Source organism: Anabas testudineus, chromosome 19, assembly GCF_900324465.2.
Source record: "Anabas testudineus chromosome 19, fAnaTes1.2, whole genome shotgun sequence".
NCBI lineage: Eukaryota > Metazoa > Chordata > Actinopteri > Anabantiformes > Anabantidae > Anabas > Anabas testudineus.
The window spans coordinates 10,633,386-10,645,377 of NC_046628.1; the positions used below are offsets into that span (position 1 = coordinate 10,633,386).

The window sequence follows — 11,992 nt, forward strand, 5'->3', positions numbered from 1 at the left end:
GAAATAAGTATATAGGCAATTAAATAAAACATACATATTTTTGGTACGGAATTCAATTACAAACCTACATATTAGCCTACAATACATTACAGCGTGCATTCATGTTTAAAGGTATTAGAGACAGAATATAGAAACACAGACAAACCAAATAAGAAGCACATTTTACTGGGAGACCTGTTGTTCATGAACAGATCCAGCAAATATAGGAGTTTCAGCTGATGATTTTGGACTTAATTATCAAATACATCTACTTTAATTACGCATATGTAATCTGATTATTTAGCAGATTATAACAGACACTGTCCTATGCAACAAATGCAACAAATGCAATTAACACACAGCAACTTTAAAACACTAGGGACCTTGTAACACGGGTGCAGCGCGTCCTCCAGTGGGCTCAGTGTGACGACACATCTCAGTGGAACATACCACTGTCCTATAATGGGGGGTTGATTAACGTATTTAGCTTGACTTTTAATACATTTAAATACGTAGCTGCAGTCTGATCTCTTCTTCTTCCATTTGGATTTTGATGCTAACTGCTACTATTCAATCAATGGCTATATTTAGGCATACCTTTGTCATACTGTGTTAATTGAGTCACCCATGACGACATGTATATTGGTAGGGTCTCCGGCTTTCTTTTTCCTTCGTTTTTATCAGGCTAGCGGCAGCCATGAGGTAAGCTACAGCGCTTGAGCTATAATTTCATTTTTCCCCGAGAAAACATGATGTGTTGATGCTGACCTTGCTGCTGACGACACAAACATAATTACAGTGTTATTCGACGTAGGCCAAAGCCGCCTGTTTGTTCCAGAGAATGTGTAATTTAAACCTATGACAGCCAGCTAGCCATGCTAAGCTAACGAGGACATGTCACAACATATTCCTGCAACATGTCGTTAGCAGCAAATCAGCTGGCAGCAGAGTGTGTTTCTCTAGTGTTAGTCCAACAAGCTCACCTAGAGGTCAGATAACGTCCATTAAATAATATAAACGTTATAACGCAGAAGAGTTGTTTTGGAAAGGTAAAGTTTTTATTTATTTTTGGGGTTTCATTGGTCACTACTCAGACCTGCTAGCTAAAAGGTTTGTGTTGGTCAGGTACTTGAATTGTATGCTATTTTAAGATAAACTTAATGCCAGACTTAAATTTGTCAGTCTCTCCTAATTAGTCAGAAAAGTAAAACGTACTGGACATCTGTGAATCACTGTCAGGAGTTTGCCACCTGATATGAAACCAGGATGAATGTATAACTAAGCTACACTTACAAGTGGTGTCTCACTAATTGTTGCACCTTTCAATTAAGCTAGTGACGTTGGTTCTTGATATTTATGGTAGGGGTATACCTTCAATTACAAATTCTGAGAATGCAATTGTAATTTATATTGATTTTATATTCTAACGTGTAGTCCAGCTTTTGAGAAGTGTCAAGATCACTTGGCTTTTATTTTGGTGGCACTAATAAAGCAAATCGGGGATTTTTATTTTTTTATTCAATTATAATTTCTGTCAAATACTTAGATTTCAGTGTCTTGAGGCGTGGGTGGGTGTTTGCGTGCATGCTTTACTGTAATTATTGCAGATCTTGCAGAATGACTGTTATGTTTTTTGTTTTTTTTCATGTAGCATGCTCAGGCTCCAGAAGCGCTTGGCGTCCAGCGTCTTGCGCTGTGGCAAGAAGAAGGTGTGGCTTGACCCCAACGAAACCAATGAGATTGCCAATGCAAACTCCCGTGAGTTATTTATGTGCATTGGATAGTGTGAGCTCTGTAGATGCATGACATGGGCCCAATAAACTAGCCCATCATTGAATTAATTGAGGTATTTGTGCCACAGGTCAGCAGATCCGTAAACTGGTGAAGGATGGTTTGATAATCCGAAAACCTGTGACGGTTCACTCCCGCGCTCGCTGCCGCAAGAACACACTGGCACGACGCAAGGGACGTCACATGGGTTATGGTGGGTAAATAATTCAGAACTGATCTCCTCTTTCTCTCAACATTTGTTTAAAACACATTATTTGAGAGATTTGGACATTCATAATTATTAGTATTAGATAACAGATAAAATGCCTATAAGTTGACAGCATGTAGTTTTGCATAACTTTTTTTTTTTTTTCTCCTTCTAGGTAAGAGAAAGGGTACAGCTAATGCTCGTATGCCAGAGAAGTTGTCATGGATGCGGCGCATGAGAATCCTGCGTCGTCTCCTTCGACGCTACAGGGAGTCCAAGAAAATTGACAGGCACATGTAAGTGTAAATCTAGACAGTTATTGCTGGTGAATAAATAAGTGTAGTTTTAAATAAGGCCAATCTCAATACATTTTCTGTTTCCTCCAGGTACCACAGTCTCTACTTAAGGGCCAAGGGTAATGTCTTCAAAAACAAACGCATCCTGATGGAGCACATTCACAAACTGAAGGCAGATAAGGCTCGCAAGAAGCTTTTGGCGTAAGTTCTTTCATATTGTGATGTTTTGGTTTTAAAACTATCAAGAAATTCAAGAATAAATGCTGCATCTAAATAACTCATTAAACTTCTGTTCTCCTGTGGTTCATAAAATTAATTATCTTCACCTTCCTTCATTTAGTGACCAGGCAGAAGCTCGCCGCTCAAAGACAAAGGAGGCCCGTAAGCGCAGAGAAGAGCGTCTCTTGGCCAAGAAAGAAGAAATCATCAAGAACTTGTCAAAGGAGGAGGAAACTGCAAAGAAATGAATCTAAACAAATTTGCTTTCATTCATTTGTTGTGACTCTTTTGTTGTTAATAAATTGGATAAAAGAGACTGTCATTGTTTGGTTACTGACTACCTGATGTTGTAATTTTAGGCATTGTGTAAAAACCAAAAAAAAAAAAAAAAAAAACACGTGGTGCACTAGAGGACCAGTTGTGGTTGTTCTGTAGAGTAGTGCATTTCATCTCAGAGAAATAACTTTTAATAGATGTCACTTCTGCCTTAACTGAACAAAATTAGTTTGCAGAGAGTTATTTTTATTTATTTTTTAAAGAACCTGACTGTGAGATTCTCTGTTTCAGAGATACTGGTATGGTCGTCATGTTCATAGGGCTCTGAAAATACTGTCCACAGCCCAACAGGTGGCAGCAAATCACCAGCCCCAAACTGTGCCATAACAGATTAATCATTTTAGTTCTTTTAGTGATTTTAAGAATTGATCTAATAATCTGTTTTACCATTCGTACCATGGTATTATTTAGTCTCAAGAATATTCATTTTTCACATTTAAGTTCTAAAATTACACCAGCAGAATCAAAGATAGGCAGTTGAAGTAAATGCAACACAATAGTGATTAAACAAGGTAGAATTGCCTCATTCATTATCTCACTATAACATACAGTGACATTCCTAAATTATTTGATTGTGACTATTGACCATTGTCCAGCATCAAACCTTTTCTTGATGTTTAGCCTGATCTATATTAAACCTTTATATTTTACTCAAACGTTCAAGCAACAGTTTTACCACTCTGTGGAAATGCATATTTTATAAACTAAGTTAAAAAACATCCATAAATATAATGGTTGCTGCCTTACTGAGCCACGGAGTTTTGATACAACACGTATTTATTTTGGACCTGCACTTTCTATCCATCAAAAACATATTTAATTCAATATCTATGTTTCAAAGACGGGCACAAGCCAAGTTGGAGCCTCTTGTGCTCTCTATTAAAGCTGTTGTTATATTTAGGTGTAAGCAGTGTTGATGCCTCTGTACATAGCCTTATTTTTTAAAGAATTATCTATCAATATTTAATAAATGCACTATTGTACAGGATGTTCTTCTAGTAACAAAACTATACAGTACTTGTCACTAAAGCAACAGATGTCATTCAGATTTTGCTAAATCTTTAAATTTAAATGATCGAACAAGCTCTGTCACCGTTCTGCATTTGCAGCACCTGCTGTTTGCTGTTTATGTACACAGTATTACAGAATGCGCCTCACTCACCTACTCAACTGCATGTGCAGATATTGTCCATATGTTTTCTCTCTTTATTTATTTATTTACTGCCTTTACAACAAGTGCAGTTTTTCCTCTGTTTGCATGTTTTGGTTATGCGGCTACATGACTTATAAATGTATTCATTAAAGTGGGTGAGCAATGACTAGGCCTGGTATCAGTCACTTTGCAGCAATTGCAGTTGATACTGGTGCAAAATCTCACAGAGTTGAAGAACACACAAACTTTTCAGTGTGGACTGATTCGCTTCTTGTTTGCAGCAAACTGTCCTATGGTGGTATGAAGATGCATCCAACCAATTACATTAAACTGCCCAATAATTATTTAAAAAATGGTTTTGACCATTATTATTTTTTCTGATTTACATTTTCTGAAGGTAAGTAACAAAGCCAAAGCAGCCTAAACAGCTGCATCACGCTGATGTTATTCCAGTCATACACATTTCTTCTTCTTTCAAGCCCCCTGGAGAAGGTGTGACTGCAGATGGATGCATTGCTAAATGGTGCAGAGAGGATGATTTGTTTGTGCCTTCGTGTCTGCTTGAATGGGATATTGATTCAAAATGCTAATGAGTTATATGACTAACCAGGAATCTAGAAACACACAATTCATATGACGTTTTGTACTTTTGGACTAAGAGAGAGTTGAACCTCCTTTAGTTTTCTTCCGCAACTTGCCCTCGAGAGCTGACTTGCCTTACATTGGCAGATGTCTTTGCATTTTAACTCCGGGCAGTAGTACAGTAGCTGGTGTCTGTGGATCACCTATCATCATGCATAAACAATAGGATACTCAGGCTTTGGAGGCTGACATTGAAGAGCTCTTATATTTAAAATTTGGGTTTCAAAGGCCTTGAGGATCTGAAACAAAGGCTCACACAGCATAATGCATCTGCTTACCTCATCCTGATTTAATTTTGATTCACATTAGCTTCACACACTATGTTTTCCTTAAAATGCAATTTACATGTATGCAGTTATGACTGAATGGATCTACAGCTTATATATATATTTATAAAGACCAAGCCATCCATATGCATAAATGTTGTATCTGCAGAAGGATCTCACAGGAATTACAGAGGGAAAACAGGCTCTGTGCAATGAGGCTATTTTGTAGCTCGGTTAATGTATTTCTTCATTACCAGGAGGCACTCCTATTTCCTGGAGCGTGAGCCTTAATGGGATTAGATAAGCAGAGGAATATGAGCTGGAATGAAGCAGAGCACTTTATTACAGTTGGCCTTCAACCTATAGGCAAAACAAATGGAGCACCGTCAAGAGTTCAGGAGGTCTATAATAACAACTGAGATGAGAAGATGAAAGTATTTAAATGTCAATTATTTTTAAATATTAAAGCTTTTTTGAAAATCTAAAATGTGACTGTGTTTTTTTGTTTGTCACATATATACACATATTACCTAATTGCAGCAGTTTGGAGATGGAGAGATCAGCAAACCATCAGAAATCATGAGGATGAATTATGAGGTTTGTCTCTTTCAGACTGAAACAGGGATTAAAAGCAAGTACTGAGTGATACAGATCACACATCAATTAGACATGCACAGCGGCCAGATCTTATGTCTAGATAGAAGCCTCAGCACTTCTGAAAACCAGGTTTCTATTGTGCTTTTAGACTTTCACACTATTCCTCACTCTTCAGTATACTGCTCGGTACGAATCAAAAGCCAAGAAAACCATGATGGACATTGGCTAAACCGCAGTAGAACTTGAGTAATGATTGTGGCTAAAGGGCTTGTGATCATTTTTATCCATTCAACTTCTATGATCTCGCCAAAGTAAGTTGCTAAAGTAGCAACTTATTCAAAGCAAAGAGTGACCATATAGTTAGTTTTTTGTTAGTTTATCATGGGGAAAATTACATTTCCCTAAAAAAAAGCATTGCATGACTTTGCTGCGCAGCCCTCCATTCCCTGTCCATGCGGAGTGGTGTCATTTCTCATTTAATGAGAATTGAATTTAAAACCTAAAACTGTTAAAGTGGTAATCACGGCTGTCAGTTATGATTTGTAAAGTACTGCCACAGCTCACAGTAAAGGCTTAACAGCAAACCAAACAAAATGAATCAATATGTCTTCTAGGCACTGCAAGATACAGCAGCAAGCTAAATGCTTCATTTAATAATAAATGAGACATCTATGCTCGTTCATCAATAACTGATTAAAATGTTAAATAAATCTGTTATCGGCAGCACCGTGATTCATTTTCTCACTTTATGCACGTGTGTGAAATGCAAATTTAAGCAATGTATTCAGTGTTTGACTAAAAAGCACAGAGGGAATTAACCTGTTTGTATCATCACTCAACCCAACAAAAAAATGACAGTTAATAATGATAATCTGCATGACACATACAGGACTTGCTACAGCTGCATTTGTATTCACTTTGCCAGAAACTGGTAACTGTGAAAAGAGAGCACATCAAATTCAAACATCGTAATGCCAGACACAAGAGAAAAGCTGACATCCACAAGCCTAAAACGTCAAAATCACTTTTGAGCTAATTTTGACTTATGCAAATGGGCTGTGAAAGCGTTCCTCACATGTAAACACAAGTTTCTGCTTTAACCATGTCAATCACATGTGTTTAACGAAATGCTGAGGAGCTGGAAGGCCAGATGGATTCCCTCATTAAAGGAAAAAAAAAAAAATCAAGCAAGCAAAACAACTTGATTCAGTGACAGCCATCTGGACGACATTAGTAATTTCTTAAGTTCTCGATTTATTAGAGAACACGTCGGGTAGTGAGGGTGAGCTGCACCACGTTTTAATCACACTCAACAAAAACAAAAAGGGAAGCTGGGACAATGGTCAGGGATAACAGTCAACAATACGGTTGCAGTTTAGTGAAGGATGTTTGGGATATATTCGGCAGGAATTGAAAAGTCATCCAGCATGGTGAGTTATGAGTGTTTCCAGCTGTAAATCTAGTCACACACTGTTAGTTGTATGGGCAATTTGTACTTCCACTTTGTGCAGTGCAGACAATTTCCTCCGTGTGTCCCAGTATTTCACGCTGTCTTTATCTTTCTGCTCTGTGCTCTCACTGTCTTTTTATTTCTCCTTCCTGTCCTTCTCTCTCTCAATAGCTTGCACTTTCCTTTGTAAAAAAAAAGAATACCAGGCAAGGAAACACTTAAATCTTGCCCTGTGTTGCTGATGCTGGCTGAACATTCTGTCTTCTTCATCTATCTATTTGTCGTAGCAGAGATGTTGACTCGGGTGCAGGGAGGAAAAAAAAAAAAGGTAGTTTCAGCTGATAGCAAGCAAAACAGAGCATCTTCAATTCTCTTCTAATCCGTGCGCCTTGAAGGCAGAAAGTCTGTGACTCACTTTCAATTCAGCAGAATAGTTTTGTCTATCCTTTTTTATATGGGACACAACATTTTAAATGGCCTTTTGTTGGCCTGGGACTAAATTGAGGACTGATTGAATTAAGCCTATTGTACGATAAACAACAGACAGATGTGTCTGCTTATATACAGTGTGTTTATATATTTATATACAAGCAGAGAAAAGTGCTGAGGCAGAGTAGATGAAAAATTTATACGTTCAAATCCCCAAATGCACTGTGATATGAGCCATGGGAAGAGGACGCAAAGAAAACCTGTCTCATGGATTTTGAGTCCTTTTCTTAGCGACTTAATGGATTTTTAAGTACGCTTTCAAGATTTCAGAGCATGTTGGATTTGGAAATCGTTCAAAAGGGCAGGGAGGGCCGGGGCGGGGATGTGAGGCATCAAGAGGACCTGCGGCAACACACTCCCATTATGAAATGTATGCCTTAGAGGCATAAACTAAAAACTGGGATTGTTTGCAGAAAGGTTAATGTGATCCATAGTTACATTTACGTGTTTTAAAGTTTTGCAGTCATCTAAGTTAAAGTCACCAAGCAACAAACGAGAATCAAAACCTCTAATGAAAATACTAATCATGAGAGGACAAAGTATGATTATATAGTGACACATAGGGAAGAAGTTGGGGCATTTAGTCAAGACAAGCGTGATGTTTTACATGTGTAGGATGTTATACCAAATAAATGTTTAATTACTGTGAAAATCTATTGTTTAGAAATAAAAAAACAAGGTAAGGCTAAGTGAAGTTAGAGTTCTTTAGTTCTTTAATTTGTTTTACAATATGAAGCAACTACATTAAAAAAAAACAGCTCTCGTTTCTCTGCATTAACTCGAACACTGACCTTCTTTAAACCTTTTTTATCAGGGCACAGCAAAAGCAACTAAGGGAACCACACATAGATAAAAAAAAAAAAAAACTCCTCTCCCGCAGCACCACATCCCTGTGACCTTGTCCGTTAATTTTGCTGCTTGACCTCCCTTGACTTGATTTGTGCAGCTGAATGAAGAGGCCAACAAAACCTGGGCTACCGCATGGCTGAAAGGTTAAAAATAAACAGAAAGGAGATGGAAAAAAAAACACATAAGTGGTCATCGCTGATGAAAGGGTGCGTCAGGTGAAGTGAAGTCGGATTCTGAAGTGTTGCATCAGTGAAGTGGCAGTTTGGAGTCAAAGCACTGAGAGCAGGTGTGGAGGTGTGGTAGATCTGCAAGACTTAGTGTTGTGTTGAGGTGTCATGGGCTTTATTCAGAGAAACATCTGAGGTAACCAATGAAACAGCCATCTGGCGTACAGACAATTTTCTTGTGTAGAAATGAATCTCAGATCATTAGGATGATATACAGAGAAAGTAATACTTTATCTGCAATTGATTTAAATAAAATTATTATTTAATGAAATTAAAACTTCTGCATTCAAAACTAAAATCACTAGTTGTGTTTATTTTGAGGTGCTCAGTCAGTTCAAGGTTATGAGCTGATGATTACTATGATTGAGCAGTAATTTATAAAATAATCCAAGCAGTGGTGGAAAACAACTTCAAAAGGGACACTAGAAGATGATAAAGTAGCTCTTCAACCAAAGATTTAAAGGGCTATTTAGTAAATTGGGATCAGTAAGTAGTTATTTTCTGGGACTGAATCTAAATTATAAAAACAAACATTGTCCTAAATATTCCTCTTATTGCTCTAATAATTACAGTAATGATGTAAATAGTACAGGAAGCAGTCAGTTTTGTTTGTTGGATAATATGGCACACATTTAGATTTCCAGTGTCACATGACTTCTTATTGTATCTAAAAATATTTATGCACAATTTAAAACGCTTTCTTTTCATGAAGCTAATCCATCCCCACAAATAAACCTCTTATATTCTCTTTTTATTTTGCTTAACAATGTACAGTAAATCACCCAGGCCCTCCCCTTGTAAACGCATACTAAGCAGTATGTGATGATTTCTACCAGTGTACCAACATGCTTCAAAGACAGCTTTCACGTATCAACCACTGGGCCTATTTTCTCTGTCCTGTTCAACCTCTAAGATCAATACGGAGACACACGCTGACTTTTCAGTGTTCACACTTGAATTCTGTGTACCGTCTTTTGCTTCTGGACGGTGCCATGCGGTGCTCATTTCTGTCACTGAGAGTGTTTCTGAGCAGCATCCTGAAAAAGCAGAGATAGCTTCAGCAGCAGGAGATGAGACTATGCATTAAACATGTTTTCTCTGTGTATCTCCTTTATTTTTAATGGTCCAGTCGGGCATGGGCCTGGGAGAATGTAAACATTACTGGAAGTTGGGGACGTTGAAGAAGAAGGGTAACATCAACATTTTTTTAAAATCCAAAATCCATGTGTAGGCAGCAGAGGGGATAGCTGGAGCTTTAAGTGCTAATACTACTTACTATATTTGAAGGAGTCAACTAAATGGAGCCTGATCATATAAATGTCAGTAAGACATCTGGGTCTGCGATAAACCTTGCAACTGAGAGCAGGTAAATCTATCCAACCCACCTGTAGGTGCATCCACATGCTGCGATATATCCTTTCAAATACACAATAAGTGATTGTTTTTATGTGAGTTTTGTAAGGTACCCCACCCCCCTTTTTGTCAGCCAAGCACCAGAGAGCTTTATTTTAGCCTGACACTGCTCTTCTCTGCCTTTGCCTGCCCATACTCTATAATCAAGTGCTATTTCGAGCAAGGAATTTGCATTGTTGCTGAATTCCTGCAGCCGACGAACAACCTAATGTTGTGATCATCACCCCCGCTGCGAGTCTGTCCAGCAGCTGCGGCTCAGCCTCAAAAGATGCAAAGAAATGAGTGTGAACATTATAAGACACCACGGGTGTGTAACAAATTACACATTTTATGATCCATTTAATTTCATTTTGCAAGCATGATATATAACGGGGCCAGTCTCTTTGATACTCCTGGTTGACTTTGTAGCCCCAAACTAAGCACTTCAGTGTTTTGCCAAGGCGTTGATAGATGTAGCGTGAAATAAGAGTGAAAATGATTTGCTGAGGGAGAGGCAGTTACTCAGCCATCCATTCTCCGATTATGCTGTTTGAGCCTCAGAAAGAAAATTTCACTTCCCCTGCTTATTGTCATGAAAGCGAGAGCATAATTTCAGTGCTACTAATAAGTGGAGAGGGCGACACCATCTCGATCACCAAAGTCAGCAATTTTATATAATGTATGAGCAGCTTGATGTACTGCCAGTTGCACACATTTCTGTTTCTCTCTCAACAGAGACAAAAATCACATTTGATCCAATTTGATAACAGAACTGGGTCATGATTTGAGAAATGTTCCTCACACCACAGCAGGGACATGCACAACACACATAGAGAGACACACAACACTCTCTTTGCCAGCTTAGTCTATGGCTTGCCAGCAGCTCCTCCAATGCCAATTAATTTTATTGGGAGCTAATCACGTTATTTATGGTCATTAAGATGAACCGGTCTTCTCTGGCTCTGCACTGTCAACTCAAATGAAAGATCTCAGAGAGCTAGATTGCCGTGACCATAAAGGGAAACATTTCATGTTTGGATTCAACAGCTAATGAATTTAGGTGTGGAACTGCACTTTAAATATGAGGTTAAAGTGCAGACTCGGCACTTTAAGCTAAAAGTGCTAAAAGCTATAAATATGTGTGTTTAGTGCATGGCAAGGCAAGCGAATGTGTGAAAAGTGGGAGGATTAAAAAGCCATGCCAGTCTGCTATAAGGTGGTGAACATGATAAAAATGATACCTGATAAACATCTGCCTTCCTCACAGAGGAATGCAGCATGACTAAAGATTATTTTTTAGTATTTTAGTATTGTGCACATCACATGGTATTATGACCATAATCTGGTTTTGGCATTTGTCACTTACTCACTGTGGCATGCACTGTGAAGTCACTGTTTAATCAGCATGTTGAGCACTAGTGAAGCCAGACAGTGGCCTCAAATACTGTATCTGACCCAGTCACGGTCAGTGTCTGATCAGTGCCAATAAAGAGATGGCCACTAAGTCGACAGAGCACTGAAGTAGAAGGTCTAGTAGAGTGATCCTTTACATGAGTATTTTCCATTTTCCATTTTTCTAATAGAAATGTAACACAATTTAAAAAAATGTCAGTAATGCTTTAAGCTTAAGCTACTGCTGGTATCTCCTAATCTTTAACTTTTAAAATGAACAATCCTTATAAGAATATTTACTAATCAAGACTGTTTCACAAACCCTTATTAATTTTGGAAAAAAAAACAAGACACACAAATTGAATAATTCATCAAATAAAACAGGCCACACTCTGACTGTTTATCTGACTTTATTGAGAGTTATGAGTACAACAGGGCAGCCGGCCATGCAGACAACAAGCCTGGTGGTAGTGTGCATTAGGGTGAGAATGGGAATTCACCTGGTTAATACTGATCCTGAGCCAATATAGGTTCTAGTCAGTGAAGGTAATGTTTAGGATTAGAATGATGCAGACTGATCCAAGACGGACACTGTCAAAGCTGATATACTCCCAGGAGTCCAAATTCAAATCTTGCCAAAAGCACAATATTGTACTGACATGTGTGGCTACACTTGAAATACAAAATAAAGTGAGTGACTAGAACTGTTGTGCATAGTATTTGAAAA

At 38.2% G+C, this 11,992-nt stretch overlaps 1 protein-coding gene across 1 annotated transcript; it reads left to right on the forward strand.

Annotated features, from left to right (window-relative positions):
• The first annotated feature begins 593 nt into the window (after positions 1 to 593).
• On the forward strand, positions 594 to 2,786 carry LOC113155878 (60S ribosomal protein L19-like). Its single transcript, XM_026350599.1, has 6 exons — positions 594 to 681; positions 1,631 to 1,737; positions 1,841 to 1,963; positions 2,133 to 2,253; positions 2,344 to 2,454; positions 2,594 to 2,786. The coding sequence occupies exons 1-6, from the start codon at positions 677 to 679 to the stop codon at positions 2,718 to 2,720; spliced, it is 594 nt and encodes a 197-aa protein (XP_026206384.1). The 5' UTR covers positions 594 to 676; the 3' UTR covers positions 2,721 to 2,786.
• The last annotated feature ends 9,206 nt before the right edge of the window (positions 2,787 to 11,992 follow it).